Below are 23,534 nucleotides of genomic sequence, written 5' to 3' on the forward strand. Positions count from 1 at the left end.
GAATCACTTTTCGAAAGTAACATTATTCTTGACTCCGAATGTTGACTACTTTACGCAACTCTGTTTATCACAAAGGTAAAACCTTTCAACATTTTTATTTTTATTCAAAACATACTTTTCTAGCATCCATATCTGATCTGTATTTTACTGGCATTGGGCCAAAACTTTCCATGTCCAAATTTGGTGCGTTTACTATCTGCATATATTTTTTACAAATTTACAATACTGGTCAGTCCACGTGTGTGTGTGCTCTTTTATTGTATCCATTCTAAAGTGTAGAAAATGGCTTGCTCACTTTGACGATACGATGTTAATGTTTAAATATCATGCCGTCTTCTGAAAATTGATGATTTCGGAGGTACAAGGATTCCGCCCAACGCCTGTGGTTTGCTGCTGCCATAGAATATAGGCATATTTCTCTGTGTGCTGCATGAGGAGCAAGGCTGGACTTCCAAAAAAAAAAAGAAAAAGAAGAAGTGGCGGAATCCTGTTTCAGGAGGGCTTATAGCGCTTATGACATGCTGGAACAATAGCTGCAGCTTCCACTCAGCTGTTGTTTTTAATGCCACATGCCGGAGGATGGACCGTTTAAATTTGGACTCGCTACCCGAGCTCCTCCACAGCCCCCCAACTTTTGGAGACGCGGGCTCGGCTCATTTGTCGAGAGAGATAGTTTGAAACTGAAACAACAAGAATTATTCTTAGACTTGACGTACCTGCTGCAGGTCAAGGCCACCCTGGGTGACTGAGTACAGAGGGTGGGGTGTGAAATCGGATGCTTCAAACACCTTGAAATACATGTGAGAAAGCAAGAAAATTCATTACCACTGATAGAAATTCTTCTTCTTATTGTGCGTCACCAAAAAGCGTTACTCCAAATATATATCAGCTGGGCGGGGGCAATTTTTCTTTGCGTGTATCAAAATCGGTGAGGGTTCCTGAAGCTGCTGTTCTGACTTTTTAACACACCTAACAGGCTTATGAGCAATGACTCATCCACAGAGCCTTCCTCTCTCCTCTCCGTTCTCCCCCTGACAAGTAATACAAACCTCAATTATCACTGCGCGGCCGTTATTAAAGCCATCTCTCACTGACCTCCGGGGTTTAATTTGAAAGCCTATTATGAGGGATATCGCAAACATAACACCATTCCGTAAAGCGAAAAACCGTGTCAGATGCTGACAGCTATGTCGAGTATCTGCATGCCGCTGTGGCCTGAGGAGACGGCAGGTCTCCGGTCTCACTTGCTAATCTTGTGACTCACTGCATGTAATGGGAGTGTGGGTGTATGTGCCTTCCCCAAAAGCAGCATCCGCACGCGCACACACACACACGCACACACATGCAAATCCTGCACTCCCGCAAAAGTGTGCCTTGCACGCGTGGGTCATGGAGTTAAACGTCCAATTTTAATTAAATTTGGTGCTACTGAAGAATTATGGGGTGTGGGGGGACCTAGAAACTCCTGCAAATATGGTTGAAAAATAAAAACCATTTGCGCTTCCTAAAAACCGATACATTAGCTCTCTGAGTGGATAAATAATTTACGGGAAAGTGAATTGAAATCAGAGATTTGTTTCGAAATGCATTATACATGTTTGAGGATTATTACTGAAAACAATTGCAAAGACTGTGACGATGTCATAGCGACTGAACTGAAAATGTCAATTTTCTTGATTTCATGGCCGTCGTTCATTGCAGTGTCCACAGCTCCCCCTGCCCTGTGTCCAATATTGTTGAAATAAATGACTGTATCGTCTTCTTCTTAGCCATCTGAGGATAAGTCGTATATGAGAAACAACATTCATATGGCATGAAAAATAAAACCCAGAAGGTAAGTCTTTAGTCACCCATAAGTCACCCATTTAATTTATTTGTTATAATCAATGAAGCAAAGATAAAAGCAACAATGCTATGTCATCACCTCAACACACTTGCAAAGCAGCCAGTCAGATTGCTCTGATGCCATCCTTAGTCTGCTCACATATGACGACATTAAGTTTTTTTTTTCTAATGCATGGCTCCCCTTACGACGACATTCATAACAGTATGGTGAGCTTGGTCATTAATGATTTGTATTTGCTTGAATGGCAGTCATCAGAGTCCGTCTAGGTTAAAGTGACTCCCTCACCCAGACCGTGTCCAAAAGAGGTTTGGGCACCGCTCATCTATTCCACTTTTATTGATGGTCGTCAAAGTGTGTTCACTTATGAGCACAGAATTCTGGTGAAATTACTTTTATTAGATTTAATTCATACAGAATTGAACCCCCCCCCCCCCCCCAAAAAAAAACCATAGTCTCTTTCAAAGTGTTAAATGTGCTCGCAGGAGCCCTGCACATGTCTTGACAACACATCCCAATTTTTTTTTTCCAAATGTATTTCAATGACATCACAAGTCTCAAGAAAATCCCATGCTCAATGATTTACAGCCAGCCTCAGACTTTACGCACAAATTGCCATGAAATGCACAGCCTGGCTGTGTCACAGGTCTGGGTAAGAGAGTGCACATAGGTGAAAGGCAAGTAAAATAAATAACTAAATACATCGTTTTGCTGCTCAACATTCTGCAAGTGTGTCAGTGTTCCGACCCACCTGGTTGCCCGCGATGAGAAGGGCGGCTGGCGAGGGGCTCGGCCGATAGGGGATGGTAGCGCCCTTGGGGGGAGACTGAGGAGCCGCAAAAGAAGAAGACGTGTAAACCTTTAAGGTGACGCTACGTGCCAACAGTGAAGCTGCCAGGGCCCTGAGAGCCGATGCTGCACGCTGCGCTACATTAAAGCACAATAACAATTAATGATGTTCTAAACTGCTAATGAGCTTTTTCCTCGGGTTTTCTTTTGTTCAAACTGGTCGTTCATTGAATAACAGGAGCTCTGCAGACGATGATAGTTTGGAGTTTTCGTTCCCTTCAGCTGCCGCCGTGTTGCCTTTGTGAGGAAATCAAGCATCCCCTCACTGGGAGACGTTCTGAGATAAAACCCTTCAAAGTCCATAGAGAAAAGGAGTCGATGCATTGCGCGCGACACGGTTTAATGTAGATATCTTATCAAGTTAACCACAGAGTTGATGGCGCTGTTTTTTTTTTTAGGTTATGGAGGATTTAAAAAATGTAGAGCATCTTTCCTGCTGGAGCAGTCACAGCCAATGCTTTGTATAATTTTGCATAATTTAAATCTCAGAGCCCAAAGCAAGGAGCCGCTAGTGCTGAATCCCAATGCAGCTTGCTTTGAAGAAAGCCCCTGCAAACTGGATAAAACTAGCAATTAGTCAGCCAGGTCCAGCTGTAACACCGAAACAAAAAGGACTTGTGCACTTCTATGAAGGCACAGGAGGAAAACTGTGCTTGGGGTTGTTTTTTTTCGTATCTCCACTCCCGTTTCCTCAAGAGAGCTGTTGAGCCGGCGTCTAAAAGTGGACAGACTTTGCTGTGGGCCACTTTCCTTTGCTGTGTTCTGCAGCGCTACAGTTCATTTTGGTGTGACACAGCATACTTGAACAACTTCAACAATGTCTGTGGGCTTTGAAAGAAATGAACAATTTGGACAGATTTGAAGATCACATGATGGTTATGATCGACAGAGACTTTAAAATCTATTTTAAAAAGGAAACCTTTTTCCCAGGACGTGAATCTAACATCCACATGCCTCAGTGCTTATGTGTCAGAGCCTTGCTGGCTCTAATGTCATAACACTGGTTTTATATATTTTTCGAAGGATCATTTTACTGTCTTTCAGTGATTACTCAGAATGTGCCCTGTGCAATGGGAATCGTGATGGGTTGTGGCCGCGCATTGTTTTTGGATGAAAAGTGCTTTCGAAAATAAGTTTGCTTGAGGCTTGGGTCCCCCTCGCCTCAGACAGGTTGAGCGTATGGCATGAGGGATGTTTCCTACCTCCAGGATCACCGCACAGATGAGTTTGACGCACTGGATTACAGAGTCCTGATTCCCAGATATCGTGACTCCTCGCTCAGTCGAGTTGGGCAGCAAATCCCCCGCGACCTGTATCTGAGCTCCGGTGCTCTGCAAACGATAGGGGTGTTTCAAAGGAAGATGAGGTTGATGAGACAAATTGTACTGACACTAGCCCAGCTTCTCGACGTGTATCGCCGCTGAGATGATGACCTTCCACGTCGGTGATTCAGGAGACTGACCGTGTTGCAGTATGTTCGGGGAAGTGAAGCACAATGATTGTAAAGACTATAAATTTATCATGCGGCTGATGTCACTATCAGACTGTGGGTTGTTTAAAAGGCACAAAAAAAAAGCAGTGCAGAAAACTGCGGAACATTTTGTCAGGCACTGCCAAGATCTTAAACGTCCTTGGCAATAGATGTATAAATTCAATCCAAAGGCTTCACATGGACCTAAAATGATGTCACATGTTCAATCTCCATCATGTGCTGCAGTGAATGGTGAATTTCAATTGTCATTTTAATCAATTGTCTCATTACATTCCCGTGTCAATGGTTGTAATGATCTGAAGCTCTAATGAGGCACTCTCCAAAGAGAACACGGAGCATACCTGCCGAGCAACCACACAAGAGCATTGCCTTTCTGTGGATATTTCAAGCATGACATTATCAGTGCTGATGGGCATAGATACAGCTTTAGGTCCATCAGTCTATTTTCGACATGACTGTATACCACTAATCCTCATTTGGGACACGAGTGAGCTGGAGCCTCCCAGCTGACTTTAACGGACCTACGTCACAGGCGGAGATGTCGCAGTGACTGCCCCGCGACTACAGCCGCGACTGCCGTGACACCTGATATTTTGCTGCGACTGAGGAGACCAAAATATTTTGCCTTCCCACCACACGATGTCTCGCAGAGACCAATATGGCGGGAAGTTGCTGCGACCTATCCGTGACATCGCTGAGATCCTGTACCTGAGCGAAGGTGTCTCGATTATTATGCTACGCCAACGTGGGCTCAGTCGCGTGGTCTAGTAGGTCATTGGGTCATTGCGTTGACGTTGCTGCAAAGTAGCAGAGACATCTTTGCGATGTCTTAGTGTCCAGGTGGTCTCTGAGATTTCACACAGATCTCCCCGAGATTAAGAAATTAGTCTCCACTGCGTCTCAGAGACCTGATGGAAATTTGAAAAAGTCTCTAAAAGGTTTCTTAAAAGCTCAAATATTGGTGACCCGGCTAGTCTCCAGGAGAGGACGCAAAGACAGAGATTCGAGTTGCCATCAGGTCGCCAACTAGTTTCTAACTATTTTCCAGGTGGTTGGGCTGGGCTCTTCAGGCAAAAAGCAGGGTCCAACCGGGATGGTCGCCAGTCAGTCACAAAGAACATAGACAAACAATCGTTTTTGCTCATATTCACACCTATGAGGCTTCAATTAACTGTAATTTTTTTTCTGCTGCATTTTCATGACTGAGTGATTCTGATCAGGACACCAATGTGTATGTCCTATACTGATAATGATCCACATGCACCACTGTCATACTAAACTGCGTTATCTAAGTGCTCGGAATGAAATATGAACATGTTCCATATGAATGGACAGTAATTTATCTTGATCATCCTTCCTCTGCAGTTTTGCAATACACCAACATTGTTTCGCAATGCACAGTCTCATGAGAGCTGTATTAATAAAATGTCTGCCTTTATATAATCATACATAGTAGTGCTCTGTTTTAATTTACATGAACTCAAACCACCTCAAGAAACACAGTGTTCAAATAATGACTATCTGACAATGTTATTTTTTACACCACTTGGATTGAAATGGGTCATGTTTACTTGAGGTATAATTACATTGGCTTCAATGCGATGCGGCTGATTTGGGACTTGACCAGGGGTATATCCATTTCTATTCCTCGGCTTGTTCATTCTATGGATCGGGAGGACGGTTACCTCTCTGATCTCCTTTATCTTCACCCCTCCTTTCCCGATAAGAGAGCCACACTGGCTGGCAGGGATGACAAGCCGCAGGGTGACTGGTGGCTTGGAGCTGATGGTGCCGTTGGCCACCAACGCTGTCAGGTCCTGTCAGAGACACACGGCAACAGTCAGCAGGAGAAAGAGAAGAGAAATGAAGACAGCCCAGGGGGCAAAAAAGACCATCCAAGAAACATGTAGGGAGAGATAAAACCACACAAGGTTAATACACGACTTTGAATCCAGATCATCTCATTGTTCACGTTGGGCTTTGCTCCTTGACCAATGGGAGGCAGTAAAGCACATGACAGTCATGCAGACACAAATGAAGAAGCTTCTGCTACTGTGATACAGTGAAATATTGTAACTATATACATTTTTTTTGTTGTCAAGGACAAACAATTCCTGTGAGTCTTGTGATCTAAAAGTGTTGCTCCACCATTTGTGTTTAAATATTAGTTGGCTAAAGGTTTCTAAAACCATGCCTGTCGATGCTAAGGTTAGCGTATTTTCCATCTATGTTAGCGTTTAACACTTGCACATGTAAACTTCTGTTTCACTGTACAATAATCAAAACAGAAAGGATGTTTTAAAAATATACTCCTGGATGTACTATTTGTCAGGATGCTAACTTGGCATAAAAGCACAAAGTAGTTTCAAATAATCCAAATCACTCCCACAGAACTTTTAAAAGTAACAAAATGTCACATCATCGAAAAAGTGTCAAAGCGAGAGCTGTTTCAAATGGTTTTTATTCATACTACACCCCATCCAAACTGAAATTATAATTCAAAGGTTGAATGAAGAATCAGCGTTTAATGAACTCAGCGTGAAGCCAGTTGAGAGCAATTAAGCTCTCAACCACGAAGAGCGAAGCAAAAGAACCACAACCACTCAAAATCAAACTCCCACTTTCAATGTGTCCAAAAGATCATCTTTCCAAATAGAGCCAATCTGGATATGCATATAGTTTGAATTTCACAGAGAACACATTTTTAAGGGTCGCTAAGAAAGATGTCCTTTTGGGGAGCCCATATTATTTCAACATTTAATGACTGCATTCATGAAACAAGTAAAGATACACTATACTTGTAGTATAAAGACAAAGCATATTTGAGGTCAGAACCGTCTTGAGTTTTTTAATGAATGTTTTTTTTTTTCCAGCAAACATCAGGAGTGGGTGGAGATGGCGCTTTTAATTAATGAGAAGAGCAACTCTGTGAACCTTTGAAATGGAAATACACTCGGCTGTCTCACTTTCTCTCATCGCTCAACGCACAGCTGATGTGGGACAAGAAAAATAAAGCGAGGGCCGTTTGGCAATAAAAGTAGTTTGTCTCATGGATGTGTAACCTCAAGAGATCGTATCTCGTTAAAGTGACTTAAAAATCACTTCACAATCACTGAACTTTAAAGCCCCCAATGCAGCTTAAGATGTGTTTCTTTGCATCTATTTTTAGCCTCTCCGACAGGGCGCTCTGACGTCGCCTTTTGTTAGAGGAGGAGCACAGCTTGTCTGTACAGTCATAAGACTTTGATTTGCTCTAAAAATATGAGGCACGTATTAATAACTTTAACCATTCCAACACTTTTTATGTACTTCGGTGGTGGAAAGTAACCCAGTACAAGTATTTTGTTTCTGTAGCTACTTCCGCTTCCTGTGCTTTACCTGAGTATCTTGTTATTTGAAAACAAATATCGCCACTCTCTACTACTTCTGATATGCAGTTTTTTTTTCATTGCATAACTTTTGTTGTTGCTGTTGTATTGCTCATACTGGACCCATTTTCAGTTCAGTCCTGATTGTCCTCTCAGTTTCGCTAGCAGCACAGTTGCATCCAACGTTTTGTTGTTGTTGGTTTTTTTCCTTCTCGGTCTGAGCATTTTTGAAGTACATAAAAGAAGGGAAATAATTTGTGTGCGGTTATTTGTTTGCGTTGTGCAAAGTTATCAAAATTGGTCACACTAAACATTATCATTTACTTTTTTGTTGAAACTGTGTCATCTGGTTAGCACGCCGGCCTCACAGTGCAGAGATGCAGGGTTCGATTCTGGGTCCGGTCTTCCTGTGTGGAGTTTGTATGTTCTCCCCGTGTCTGTGTGGTTACTCCCATATTAGAAGAACATGCGTGGCAGGTTAATGGAACACTCTAAATTGTCCCCAGGTGTGAGTGTGTGTGTGAGCGTGGATGATTTGTTTGCGATTGGCTGGCAGCCAGTTGAGGGTGTCCCCCGCCTACTGTTCGAAAACAGCTGGGATAGGCCCAGCACACCTGCGACCCTCGTGAGGATAAGCGGATTAAAAAAAAATGGAAGGATGGATGGATTTACTTTTTTTTGGTACTTAAGGACGTTTCAGATCTTTTAAAACTTGCACTTAAAGGTAAAGGGGGCGTTGTTCATACTTCTCAAACCTGCCAGTATAAGCCTGACTAAACCTCCATCCATCCATCCATTTTCCTAACCGCTTGATCCTCACTAGGGTCGCGGGGGGTGCTGGAGCCTATCCCAGCCGTCTTCGGGCAGTAGGCGGGGACACCCTGAATCAGTTGCCAGCCAATCGCAGGGCACACAGAGACGAACAACCATTCACGCCCACACTCACACCTAGGGACAATTTAGATCGTCCAATCAGCCTGCCATGCATGTTTTTGGAATGTGGGAGGAGACCGGAGCACCCGGAGAAAACCCGCGCAGGCCCGGGGAGAACATGCAAACTCCACACAGGGAGGCCGGAGCTGGAATTGCACTGCACTCTGCACTGTGAAGCCGACGTGCTAACCACTGGACTACCGGGCCGCCCCTGACTAAACCTCATTGGTGAAATTATCTGTGAAGCCCCCCCCACACACACACACTGTACCTCTAATTAGATTCTTCAGAAACCATGCATGGATGGTAAACAACCAATATCAGACAAAAGGCGTGACTGACCAGGTGTCATTCATTTTCCATGAACCTGTTACCTTTACTTGTTTTACTGGGCTTCAGGAGCTTTGCTGAAACTAGTGTGGAATATCCACCTTCCTTTAGCAACAAAACTTCAAAAGAAGGAATTGGACAGATTCAGAGACAAACAAAGGTGAAACCTGATGCTCATTTCAGTGGTGGTATGGACAGTTCAGAGGATTCAGAACAAATGAGGAATTTGCAACATGCCTGCTCAACAGGCAAGTTTATTATCTGTTTTTTTAAATTTCTTTTTGTTGATGATATGTTCCAAAAAAATAAAACTTCAAAACAATAACATTTAGGGCTCTATTTTTGAAGCCTGTGCATTTACCCTGTGTCAGATCTTGATTTTCATATGAGCGCAAAACTCTCTGTGCGTGTTTGCCAATTCGGCAGACCAGATTCCGCCAAGCCGGGGCAGGCCAGTGCAGCAGGAAGCCTGTCTTGGAGAGGCAGCTGGAGTAGTGACATTTGGTGGCGAAAAAGTCAACAAGAACTTTATGCCTGCTCAGACCACATCAGTCTAGACCAGGGGTCGGCAACCCAAAAGTTGAAAGAGCCATGTTGGACCAAAAAACAAAAAAAAAACAAAAACAAAAAACAACAATGTCTGGAGCTGAAAAAAAAAGCCTTATGTAAGCCTTGTAATGAAGGCAACTGCATGCTGTGTGTATCAATATGAGCTATATTAGCCTACTATCAAAATGACTAAGTTGGCTAGGAAAACACAATGAGCCTTCATGATAGAAATGTGTGTCGCAGGCTATGACTCAAATTTTCGTTGACAGAAATGTTGAAATTTAATATTTATTCTCCACATTTTTAATGCACTGGAAAACATTAAGAATGTTTGTCTCATGTTTGTCCTCCTACAGAAACCATCTTGAAACAAAAAATATATTTCCCTCCCCCATCTTTTTCCATTTTCAAACATTTTTGAAAAAGCTCCAGTGAGCCACTAGGGCGGCACTAAAGAGCCACGGGTTGCCAACCCCCAGTCTAGACAAATGGCTTAAAAGCGACATATTTCTTTCATAAATATGAAATTTACACCACACCCCGCACATGAAAATAGAACCCAGATTGTCTCACGAGCACCCCACCCCCCTAAAGGTGTGGTTTAAAGAAAGATGTTTAAATAAATAAGTTGAATGTGTACTTATACTTTCACCAGTTTTGTTTCAAGTATCTATATACCTACAAAAGGAGAGTGTGAGCAACTCTGCCACCTCTTCATCACAACAGCAAGCAACACGCACAGGCCTACACACACAGAGGCCTACACACACACACACACAATGGTTGCAGTGTTTAATCCCTGCATCGTGTTGCATCACAGGCAGGATAAGTAGCCCTGATGACTCAAGATTATATGGCCTCCATGACACCTGAGAACAAATAAAGCTGTTGTTTGATACTCAAGTATGGCTCTGCCGTTATTAGTGCAAGTGGAGTTTGAGATTGCATGAGCGCACCTTACAAGGCCCTCTCGTGTTTTTTGCATTGCACAAAAGAAGCGTAGGCGCTCTTTCGCTTAATGAAAATGTGCTAATGAGACCCAAACGATACGAACACTCAGTGACCAGCAGGCGAATGACTTCCTTTGTTTAATTTTTCTTTTTTATTAAAGTCGGGTATGGTGGCACACATTGTGTCAGTTAATGTGTTGCCATGGAAACTGAAGTGTTTCTTCTGACACAACTTTGATTAGAGGCGAGTGAGAAAAATCTTTGAGTAGAACCGCTGTACCTGTTTTCTCATTATTGTCGACTGTGACACCATTTTAATTAGAGGTGGAGGTGCATGGTCACCATGGAGACAATTGTCATTCTATTACTCGTTGGTAAACAAGATCCATTCAGTGGCATACCCTACTTCTTGATTGATTGATCCAGCTTTAAGAATTGATCATGTAAAAACTGATTGTCAATTCATCTTGAAGGAATCGCGGCTGTATGAAGTGCGCTACTTGACTACGAACAGCAGAAGCGCTGTTGATTTCATCGCAACCAAAACTGCAGAAAATAAACTGGACACTTATGAACTCACTGAGCTCCCCCGAATTTGTGAAATGCACATCACATGGATTATATACTGTAGAATTTTGTTAAATGGGGAGCTCACTAGCGTAAATCCTGTCCATTTCTGACGGCCTTTGTTAAAAAGTCTCGATAATTGAAGTCTATTTCTTTTTTAGTTTCCAAACTGTCAATGATGGTCATCTCAAATTATGTTTTTTTACCATAGTCACTTGCGGTTTATTGCATTTCACGGTAACATTATGTCAAGCAGGGTGCCAATATTTTTCTAGGTCTTTGATACAAACTACACATCCATCCCTTTTCGATAGCACTTATCCTCACGCGGGAGACGGCTGAGCTGGGTCCTATTCTAGCTGAGCCAGAAGCCAAACTGAATTTGTCACTAGTCACAGGACACCCATCCATCCATCCATTTTCCGATACGCTTTATCCTCACAAGGGTCGCGGGGGTTGCTGGAGCCTATCCCAGCCGTCTTTGGGCAGTAGGCGGGGGACACCCTGAACCGGTTGCCAGCCAATCGCAGAGCCACAGGACACATGTAGAAAAAAAAATGTATTCACACTCACATTCACACCAACGTCAATCTATTTTTAATGAATCTAAAATGCATGCTTTGGGAATGTGTGAGGAAGGCAGACTAAAACCAAAACAAAGCACACAAGCTTTGGCAGTGCATGCAAAACAAATGAGAGCACTGTCCATCAAAGACACTCTCCTTGATGAGAAATCTATATCAGTTCCGCTTCAATTATTCAAGCACAATTGGAAATATGTACGGTAAAACATGTCTCATCGCATTTAAGAATGCCCCAGCTACTTCCATCCAGTTATCCATTTTCTGATCTGCTTTATCCTCACAAGGGTCTCGGGGGGTGCTGGAGCCTAACCCAGCGCTTTTCAAGCAGGAGGCAGGGGGACACCCTCAACTGGTTGCCAGCCAATCGCAGGGCACACACAGATAAACAACCATCCGGGCTCACACTCACACCGAGGGACAATTTAGAGTGTTCAATCAGCCTGCCATGCATATTTTGGGAATGTGGGAGGAAACAGGAGTACCTGGAGAAAACCCACGCAGGCATGGGGAGAACTGCGCTAGCTACCTTTGCATTCTAATTGGACCACATCTATTTCTATTTCACAGATCCTAAGGCATCCAAAGCCTACAGCGTATAGTTTTTATATGACTGCATTCTTCTGGAGAGCCGCAAAAGCTCTTCAGTCAAGTTGTGAATCGTTGCTTGATACACTGGCTTCATAAGTTACAGTATGTACTGTATATTTGTCTGAATCATTCTGTAACTAGATGGGACAATAACATTTGAACTAATCCTGCATGTGTCTTACTTGCCAATGGATGAACTATTGTCTGTTAGAAAACTACAAGGGCCTGTCTGCTTATGAGCTTGTAGCAAACAGGGTTGATGCGTCATGCACCAGGAAGTCGTGACATTGACAATATCCTGTATGTTTTTATTTGTATTTGATTTTATTTTGCCTTGTTTGCAGCCAGGTCCGCATTGCAAAAGAGATGTTCTCAAATGCCTTACTGAAAAAATAAAGGATAAATAAATCAACAAACATACAAGATAAACATAAAAATGACTAAACTCAAATTACAAGTTAGGTTGTTAAAAGTGGTCAGCGTTTTTTTTAAAAAATATACATAATGGGGATGATTCATTTAGCGTGCAACTATATAAATAACGTAACTAAAGAAAAACACCAAATAATTGACTTATTACTATTAAAGTACAAACACATATATCAAATAGTAAGCAAATAGTAATTCATGTAAGTAATGTAATTTAAAAGCTTCACATTTTTGTCTTGAGCTGCTACTTTACATCCGTTCAAGTGTTTTTCACCAATCTGAGAGCACATCAAATTCTAGGGAAAATAATAACCCCCCCCGCCGCCCCTCTGTGTTCAGAGGCTAATCGATAGCGTTGAGAACACATTAGTGACGCTGATGAGATGACGTTCAGGAAATTATTTTTGTATCACATGCGGAAAGAGTTTTGAGTTCTTGATTTCCTCCACTTTATATCAGAGGCAAATGATTTAATTTCATCTTCGCGGTACTTTGACAACTTTACAAGAATGTTTTAATGGTTACATCCGGGTGAAATTTTAAATCAATACAAAACACATCCTTTTATATTTTTGTCTTATTTTTGTTTGGACAACTCGCGAGTGCGCCGATAGAAAGTGGGAACAAGATAACAGGTCTGGATAAAATAACCTGTCATGTTCTGTTTTGTGGATTTGGGTTTTGATTCCATTTTGGCTGTCATGTTTTCATTGTGTCCCTTTGGTCAATGTCTGTCCTGTTAAAGTTTAATCATGTTTGTCAACCTTGCGTCAACCAATCAGCTCCCCCCGACGCAACGTTTCTTCTCCAGGTGTTGCTTGTTGTCTCATCAGTTGATCGCATTTCCCAGTTGCTTTTTGTTGTGAATGGCTCATTGTTGTTTTTGATGGTGTTTGTTTGCTGTCTTGATCCACCGCAAAAAAATAAATCTGGTGTTGTTTTCCTTTCGTTTGTTTGAGTACTTTGGTGCACTGTTGTTATTTTGGATGTTTGTTATGAATAATCAGAGCATCTAGCTTATTTTGGAAACTTAATACCCTGCCAAAGTGTGACGGAATAAACCGACCACCACCGGATCCAGCGGGAAGCATACGCGGTCGTCCAGCACGTCACTAGTCTGCCTGTGCTCGTCCTTGACCACACCAACCCTCGTGTAAGCCCTCGTGCCTTCCCCTCCAATTTCCTTTCACCAGTTTTATCTTGTCCTCTGAGTGGCTCCACAATTTTATGTCAATGTGTTTTTGGGAATCCGATTGTGAAGATGTGACCGTGCGACCAGTCTCATTTTTGATCAGTTCTTTCCACACACTTGAGGCCCTGCTGCTAGTTTGCTGCACGAGCTCGCTGCCCTTTTTTTTTTTTTTTTTTTACGTGTGCCGTGTTGTTGCCAAAACCCGTGATTGGCGATTAATCAACCTCAAGCAATAACCGTCATTGCGGAATGGTGAAATTGAAGAGTCAACTAGTTCCCCCATAGTTGTCTTAAAGTAAATAATAAGATGTATCCTCACCCTGGTTGACAAATCCAATTAAAAATTAACCCTCTAAACACCTCGTTCCAAATGGTATATGACGGCTTATAGATGCCGGTTAAGCAGCTGAGGACTCTCATTACAACATGAACAGACGTGAGCGCTACCTCTTCAAGTTTGTACGTGATCATGGTGAAAGCTCGGAAGACACTTTCTGTGGATCCAGTGATGGTGATGATCCTCTCGGGACAGGAACCTTCTGAGATGTTGACCCGAGCACTGCTCTGTAAGTGCACAAGTAAAGAAGAAATCACACTCGTAACTTGGCTTGAAATGATGACTTCGTATGATGGGCAATGTTGTTTTGGCCTGCATTGTTTCTAGTTGGTTGACCAGCAGGTTAATTGAAAATGACATGTGGAATGGACTGACTGATGGAAGCTGGAATGATGATGTCATTGCACAGGTGCTTGTACCTGCCTCAGTATGAAAATGGCTTCCAGCACATTTAACCCTGGAGCTGCTTGCACCACATTTAACTGGATTCGAGGTGGTTTTAAAAAAAATAATACATTGACCCCTCCCCCTTGCTGCTCAGGAACTGCTGGGGCAATGCTAGGCACTAAGATAATGTGCTCTGCATGTGCTGCTATCGCGGTTATTCTACTAAATCACTAATCCTCACCTCACAAGATGGCAAAGTCATGTTGAACTATGACAAATGCAGAGACACATGCAAGAATAAGCACTTTATGTCAGAGGTGTCCAGATTCTTTCCGTTTGCGCATACAGAAAAATGGAAGGTTGAAAGGGACAATTTTAAATTCTACTTTTTCAAACACGCTAACGTCGGTCAAGAAAGCAATTATACTGTAGATGGTTTGTATTGTCGAGATAATTTCATCCGCTTTCTGTTAAAAGGTGTTAAGGCAAATTGTTGAGGATTTTTCCAAGTTGTTGGGGTGGCCAACAGCCGTCGATCTCACAGTAGTACTCAGTAGTATCCAGCTCTGCACTAAACAGAAGCCGAATCCTATCTCCACATTCGAGTCAAGTCAACTTTGTCAAATGTGCTCTATGTGCAACATACAGCACAGAACCCCAAAAAGAACAAACTGTAGTAAAGTGACCATTCTCCAAACAGTTTATTGATGATCATTAATGTGATGTCGCCTTAAATCAGCCGTACATGAAGAGCACAAAGCGGAAGAAACTATTTTTGCCCCTAAAACGGAATTGTCTTTATTCACCGGTATTTTGGAGACCAATTGTGTTATTCTCAATCATAAATGGTTTATTTGTATGTTCGAAGATAGAGAAAAGTTCATCAGTATAACAATAAATACATTAGCGGCACCTATGTGTCTTATGTGTTGTGTTGTGTTGTGTTACTTTGTTCTTCTACTTCTTCCTTTCATAACTTTGCTGCTGTGAATTGGGAATTTCTCCATTGCGAGAATAATAAAGGATTTCTTTTCTAATCGTATGTATCTGACATGCTCCCTTCTCACCCTGTGCCCAACTGCACCTTTTTTTAACTAACCTCAAGCTCCCTCATGTCAAAGGTCCTTCTTACTTTCAGTGTTTTGTTTTGTTTTTTTGGTCATGCCACGTAATTCATACGTGGTGTGCTACAACTGTATTTTGGACACCCCCGTCTTATGTGGTATGCCACACATTTAACACAAGTCTGGCTGGAACCGCGTTACAGCGGTGGAACACTCAATTATGGAAAGCAAATTAGCAGGTACATTGTCTCGAGTGAAAATAAAACAAGACACGTCTGAAAACTGGAAATGAATTGTTCACTTCCAGTCTATCAACCAGGAGGCGGATTGACAAAGGGGAAAAGAATACCCATGGTGTATTAACTGTATCAGCAATGTTGTTGTGTATTGTCTTGTACCATAGCGAGCTGAGTTTAATTTGAGCTTTCAGATCTGTACACTAAATATTCCTAAATCATTTTTACACTTACATTTATATTGCGATATAAGGTGTACTTTATACCATTACCGTAAAGGAATCCAATTTGATATGAATGTTAGGCCAATGCAGTGTCTAGCACAATGGTTGATCAAGAAAGAAACAGAACGCTGCAAGACAGCCTTTCGAGTGCAGCCGCTGCTCTGAGAACGGTTTTTGCGTTATAAATCTTCTGCCTTCATTTGCTCCCATTCAGCGTCCTTGATTTCAAGGTTTCACTCATATGAACGCTGACAACATGGTGCGCTGTCCTCTGTGCCGATTTCTCCAGTGAGTCATGCTCCCACTGTGACTGTGCGACCCACTGGGGGGTGGGGAGGAGGATGACAGCATGATACTCATACAGTTAGTAACATAAGCCAAAAGTGGCTGGCTGAATGATGGCATGGTTGGATGACGACCAACAGTTTTTTACGGGGATGTGTTGTCGCATGACCTCACAGTTCTCCTGTTTATCCATCCATCTTGTAAAGAACACAACATAAAACCTTTGCACCTCGAGAGCAAATCAAATGTAGCACTGCGGCGTTGGACTAATTACATTGTAATACAAGTTGAAACAACACATTGGATAAGCTGCGCCCTTGGGATTTGTGAAGGGATTCAAGTGGAAAACTGGCGGTGGTCAACATGAAACAAATGAGTTAGCAGATTTGGTGTGCGAGTAGCTTGATAAGAGACAAACAATGGAATTGAACATCACAAATCCAGAGAATGGCGTTCAGTATTTGTGAATGTCTGTCCATTTGACAACGAATAGATCATTTCCTGACTCAAAATGCAAACTAAGAGACTTTGACATCCTCTGGAGGAATTTTCCATGAACGCTATACAGTGTTTGCTCGCTATAGAGGGCTCCGTCCTTTTAGCAATTACCCACAATGCACTGTTATAAACAAGCCCTTATAACAGCCCTCCAATATGGCCGCCGGTAGTGCATTGTGGGTAATTGCTAAAAGGACGGAGCCCTCTATAGCACGTTTCATTGCCCCCAAATAACGATGACAAAAAAAGGCGGGGGGGGGGGGGCGGTTCTTAGAATACATGCAAGTCCAAATTCATTCAATCAGTTGTATCGTGGTGTGCTGCAAAATGCGAAACTGGACCGAGCCCGACTGAAAGAGATGCAGTGTAATTAAAGGGGAACTGAACTCAAGGCGGCTCTCGGCTTCTGACCAGCGTCTGGCAGTGATGGTATTTCCAAAATGGCCGACAAGAATAGGACGGGCTTAAACAAAAGTTTTTTTTTTTTTTTTTTTAATAATCTGGGGAACTTGCTGGAAAAAAAATCATGTATTTTTAGGAGGTTAAATTCAATTAGGCTCTTTACTTTTAAGTGCCCCTCGTACGTATCTGCCTTTGTGTCTGGGCAGAGGAATGCCGCCATTTTTCACTTTTGCAATGCTTTTTTCCCATTTGAATGTGACAATTTGACATGTACATGTCAATTCCAGCCAGCTTGATTTAACAAGAAAATCATACACTAGGCAAATATTGAGCAATGACAAGCCACATATTCAACTTCACTGCATGTCCAAAAGCTATAGAAAGATCATACAGGAGATGTTAGACGATCAGGACTTCTTTTTGCGGATCCCTTTCCCATAAAGAAGTGCAATGTTTTGACACTTCGCTACGCTCCCCCTGATCATCGCTATATCTCACTACAGTATGTCCAGTCATGTGATGTGTCAGTTTTACCCAAAACTTCAGCATGAGTGACAAACAAGCTCTGCATGCATGCGCGCGCACACACACACACACACACACACACACACACACACACACACACACACACACACACACGCACACACACACACACACACACACGCACACACACATACTATATACACACTATATATATACTGTATATATATAGTTTTCATTGATGTCATTAGAACAATTGTTGCTTACACTCATCGTGATATCATCACTATGAGTGCAGCTAGCATAAATGAGATTGGGGACGGTGATGAAATGTGGCGATTGCAGCTGCAAGTGGTGCATACCGTACCTCCTCACGTATTCGTTTCACAGTCTCTCCTTTCTGGAATAAAAACAAAATGAAAGGCAGCTTTAAAGCAGATTCATTTGTTAAAAAATCCAAAATAAACCTTCAGACTCCTTAAGTTTGAGACGTGTCTCACTATTCAGAGGCAATTAACATCAAACCTGATTGGAATTCAGCAGAATGTTATGTTGCGCTGTTCTGATGCAACAGTGCGTCACACACACACACGCACGCACACACACACACACACACACACACACACACAGCAGCATCAGACACATTTTGTGAGAGGAGGATGTGTGACAGCTATAATTGATGTATATGCTATGAAAGTGTGGACTGAAGACCTCCTTCCAGGGACAAAAACATCGAACAAGTTCATACTTGTGTCACCTTCTTCTGCTTCTCCTCAGACCGAGTCATACAGGCCTCCATTTTCTTCTCACTCATGACACTCTTTCTATGGGCTCCCTGACCAACTCCTTCTTACATCTTAAAAACGAGATTATGTCCCATATTCTTGGCATGACACGAAGTCCTTTGTGAGTCTACTACATTTTTGCTGTTGATGGGGGGGAAAAATGAGAAAGAGAGAAGGCTTGTCCATTGAGTTCAAGTGCTCGATAGATGGAGTACAATACGATTCAAGAAAAAGTACATTTTCTAGTGGAACGATTTGTTCCATTCAGTGGGATTCTATGTTAATATATGCTGTATATTGATGTTAATGTTGAGTGAAATCATGGAACATGTTGGAAAACAAATTGAAAAAAGTCCAAGTGTATATGCTGAGAAACCTTAGATTTCACTGGATGCATTAAAAATTAGTGGGAGGAAAGAAAGTAGCCAACATTTTATGAGGCAGTTTCAGATGTAGAATCCAAATATAATCCATCCAATACAGTACATATATATACACATACAGTATATATAAACAAGCTCAGTCCTTATCCTGTATTTAAAACAAAAATTGATTATTAAAGGAATGATTAAAGTTTAGACTTCTTCCTATTCCTTTTTGAACATCGATGTGTAAGCGTGCATTTCACGACTATATAATTTATATTTTCTTGTCTCACAAGGGCATATACTTATATTAACAGTACCGGTATGTTTATTTTTTAATTATTTTGTAGGTGTTCGAAACAAAACTGTGAAATATTTTCATTCACCATAGTCTGGCGTGTAATATATCAGAAAATAGCCCAAAATGTTTATTGATGTTTGAAGTCGCATCACTGTATCTCAAGTTAACACTGTACAAGCGCAAAGCGAACTTGTAGCATATTGCAGCATTTACTGAGGCATCATTCTTTTGGGCAGACTTTATATTGGTACAAATCTATTTTTTGTCCCGCTACCTTCTTCTATTGATGTAGGTGTTGCATTACAAGGCAGCTGGGCCACAGCGAACTGACACCACGAGTGCCCACCAGGGGCCACCAGGAAAGGATCTGTGGAGTTCAGTTTCGTCAGAAGGCTTGCAGTCAATATGGTAATGTTTTTTTTTTAAATCTCTCTCTCTCTCACTTTTGATGGATTGCTGTGTTGCATTAGGGATAATGGGGATGGTTGCGTCATTGGTTCGAGGCAATTACATTTAGGCTGAGGGTATTCCAACCAGCAGGGTTTCTGCTGACTTCCAATAAAAGGAGGCCAGATGGGAGAGCAGTGTGGTTCTAGAAAGGTTTGTGAATCATAAAAGGTACCAATATGACATATGACTAGGCTTAATAGAACCATGGAAAAACGCAAATCAAGGTATCACTCAAAAAGTGAAAATGACCTCAATGTAGAGCGGAATCACAAAAATGTAGTTTACCTTTCCTATGATGCTGCCAACCTCCTGTAATACAAACATACATAAATACAAATTCAGAGCATCAAGCAAAGCAGAAAAAAGTCTGTCGCAGCTGCATGTTTTTTTGCAAAATTAATGTGTATAAGTAGGAGGTTTCAGTGCCTGTCTGATTTGTCGTCTATGGGCAAGGCGCCGTTCCAACAGCCGAGTGGCCGTGGCATTGATATTTCATTGGCCTATGAATCAGTTATGACCGAGCCCCACATGACCTCTGCCAAGCAACAAGCCACCGTGCAAAATGGAAAGAATCCAAGAGGTGCTTTGTTCTACATTGTGGGCTATGCTCCACGGCTAAAATTCTATTCCACTTGTGAGTATTTAATAATTAACGAAATAACTAAAACTGAAAAACATTTTGTCAACGAAGTAAAATTAAAAAAAAAGTGTTAAAAAAATATTGAAACTACATTTTAAGTTGCTAAAACCAAAACTACGGTAGCTATATTTATATTCACCATGTTCATCGTTTTCATCTTTGTCACTTATGAGCTTTCGGAGTCGATTCGAAATGTATTTTTTTTCGTGTTACTATAAAGCCATGCGGAAGAAGAAAGATTGAACAGTCATTTTGTGAATTAACTTACTCTGATCCTTTTTTCAGGCAATCAATGCATATATATAAAATATAAAGTAATTAGTAAACTAAAACAAAGAGTTTCTGAAATATACACACTAATAAAAACTAACACACTAACTGACTCAAGTCAACTTCATTGTCAAACACAGACGAACAGAATTAGATGTCAAGCTAAAATAAAAACTAACCATAATTAAAAATCTCAAACTATTATAACGCTGCTTGTGATGTTTCATATCATGTTTGTCGTCTTGAAGACCAATGTGCTCGGTGGCCTAATTTCCCCTCGAAAAACACAAGCCAGCACAACAGTTTAATTGCGTGTGATTTCTTTCAAATAATTGTGTATAATTCATGAGGCAGATGGAAATTATGCAGCACATGAAATGAAGCAGGCGGCCTTTTTACCTTTCCATGCATGAGCAGTCGCAATGTGAGGGTCACTCCCAAGCCCCCGTCTCCAAAATCCTGCTCACAGTTCATAGTGATGTGGGAGACGCATGAACAAGGCTCATTCGCTGGTCACGCACTCAAACCAAGGCCGGCGCTCACTCAGTGCTGCTCTGAAAAGAAGGGAAAATTAATTCAACCTTCATCCACTCAGAATGCGAGCATGCATCCAAAAACAAGAATTTGCAGGTATCCTTTAGTTTCAAGTATTAGAAAATAGTCATTTCGTAATGTGGCAATAAATGAATGAATATTATCATGCATATTATTATTATTGAAAATAAATGGGTCAGTTTCATACATTTAAACTAACACACACACACACACACACACAAATGTGCAAACTCCACACATGGAGGCCCACAACCTCTGCACTGTGAGGTCGATGCGCGAACCACTCGACCACCGGGCGGGCCGCCCATATATATATATATATATATATATAATGCACACACACACACACAAACAAATGAAAACAAAAGTTACTGATGAATACATTATTTTAGGCCATAATAGGAAAGACACTCAAGAAATCTGTTTATCGCAATTGCTTGTGATTGATGATACTAGTGTAGCCAGTACTACTGCTACTGGAGACAAATTCCTTGTGTGTTCTTCATACAGGAAAATAAACTAATTACCGGTACATGGCGGTCCACTTCAAATGTCAACTAAACAACTTGTCAGGGAAAAATCATTACAAATGCCAACTTTTATTTCTGAACAAATGTATTCAATACAACACAACAGTGTTGGCCTCTCTGAAAAAGACTTCTTGCACAGCGGTAAAAACTAATTCGGCTTCACAGAAACCATGGGAGCAAAACTGAAAATGAATAATAATAATAATACATTTAATTTATAAGCGCCTTTCAAGACACCCAAGGACACAAATGAGCTCTCAGATGCATTTGATTTAGTTCTCATGGGAAAGACATGTAAAGCAATCGGCAAAAATCCTATTCAGTCATTTCAGAAAACATGCTGCAAATAATGAAATGTTGTTTGAGACCTATAATGGTCAAACATGTTTGGCCTTAAGATTGTGAAGAATACCACTTTAGAACCATTTTTTCTGACAGAAATGAGTACCTTTCAAAGGATATTGATTGCCAAAAATCCAATCACTCATCCATCCATCTACCCTCCTCACAAGGGTCGCGGGGGTTGCTGGAGCCTATCCCAGCCATCTTCGGGCAGTCGGCGGGGGATACCCTGAACTGGCTGCCAGCCAATCGCAGGGCTTACATAGACATACAACCATTCACGCTCCCACTCACACCTCGGGACAATTTTTAGCATGTTCAATCAGCCTGCCATGCATGTTTTGGGAATGTGGGAGGAAACCGGAGTACCCGAAGAAAACCCACGCAGGCACGGGGAGAGCATGCAAACTCCACACAGGGAGGCCAGAGATGGAATCGAACCCTGCACCTCTTTCCTGTGAGGCCGATGCGCTAACCAGTCGACCACCGGGCCGTGCCAAACAATCGGTAAAATTGACAGATTTTCTATATTTGGAGAGGTTTGCCTTTAGCATCACTGATCAGGTTATATCACAAGGAAGCATATGTTTTTATTTGATCAAATTGACTTCCAGGGCTTCCATTTAGTCATTTTCAAATCTTTTGTGTGTATGTGTATAGATAGATATGCGCGTGCGCACACACATTTACATATTGTGGGTTTTGGAATTCAAAATGAAATATCTTCCTTCTTACTTTGACTGATACTGATGGAGATTCATAATGAAGCCCCCGGTGTGGACAGGATATTGAGCAGGAGCATTGGCAGTGTGCGGAATGTTGCATGTGTTGTCTGAGGCGAAGAAAGCAATGGGAGCCTTTGTTGCCACACACCCTATCATGTTTTTGCTTCTATTACGTTGAGGCGTTCAATGCCATCAGATGACCTGTAGCAGGGGTCACAAGATTACCCCAAAGGAAGACCATATGAATTGCCAGTGGGCCTGTTCTAAAAATAGCTCACCACCGATGGTACATTTTGATTTCTCTCTTGAAAAAAATATAAACACCGGAATGGAATTTTAGAAATACATATTGAAAATCCATCCATTATCTGAACGGCTTATCCTCAAGAGATAGCATTAGCATGATCAGTGACTTCACATGGATTAACATTGATAATTAGCAAGAATAACCAATGGGGTCTTTTGTATGGAATTTGATCAACAATGGTAAAGCCATTCCCCACTGAATTTCATTTTGAAACGCATTCATTCTACTGATATGAGTGTTTAAATTATTGGCAGTCGCTATAATTCAAAAGTTAATTGTTTCTCAGAAAAAAATATTCTAAAGTGATATTTTTACACTTTTATGGCCAACATGTCTTCACAGTCATGTGTCTCAAATGACCTTTCACAATGTTTTTTTGAAGATGCTACTGTAATAACATTTTTGGTATAGGATTTTTCTCCGATTGCTTGCTATGTCTTTTCCGTGAAAACCTACCAGTACATCTCTGCAATCATTGCGTAACCCTGTTGACACTCACTTGAACAATACCAACAAACAAATGGTTGGCTTGAGTGATTCCAAAGGTAGTAATGCATCAATTTGCTGTGTACAAGTAATAATACAATGAGATGGTGCAACATTTATTCTGTTCCACTGTCGTAACGGCCCCTCCGAGGGAAGACGAAGATCAATAACGAGTTTGACACCCCTGGTTG

At 41.6% G+C, this 23,534-nt stretch overlaps 1 protein-coding gene across 5 annotated transcripts in view; it reads right to left on the minus strand.

The window, feature by feature from the left end:
* The window catches only part of pcbp4 (poly(rC) binding protein 4), a 60,466-nt gene that overhangs the window by 14,125 nt on the left and 22,807 nt on the right, over positions 1-23,534 (minus strand). For 2 of the 5 annotated variants that reach the window (XM_086124276.1, XM_086124259.1), the window contains exons 2-9: positions 20,798-20,952; positions 19,774-19,797; positions 17,955-17,987; positions 14,122-14,238; positions 5,870-6,001; positions 3,895-4,023; positions 2,595-2,669; positions 717-788 (exon numbers count right to left, since the gene is read on the minus strand). In XM_086124276.1, the coding sequence (XP_085980402.1) occupies positions 717-788; positions 2,595-2,669; positions 3,895-4,023; positions 5,870-6,001; positions 14,122-14,238; positions 17,955-17,987; positions 19,774-19,797; positions 20,798-20,872 (657 nt within the window). In that variant the 5' untranslated portion in view covers positions 20,873-20,952. The remainder of the gene's footprint in view (positions 1-716; positions 789-2,594; positions 2,670-3,894; positions 4,024-5,869; positions 6,002-14,121; positions 14,239-17,954; positions 17,988-19,773; positions 19,798-20,797; positions 20,953-23,534) is intronic. The other 3 variants (XM_086124295.1, XM_086124286.1, XM_086124268.1) reach the window with 2 other exon arrangements.

This window comes from Hippocampus guttulatus, chromosome 1 (assembly GCF_054856545.1).
Source record: "Hippocampus guttulatus isolate MCC_2025c chromosome 1, RoL_Hgut_1.0, whole genome shotgun sequence".
Classification (NCBI taxonomy): Eukaryota; Metazoa; Chordata; class Actinopteri; order Syngnathiformes; family Syngnathidae; genus Hippocampus; species Hippocampus guttulatus.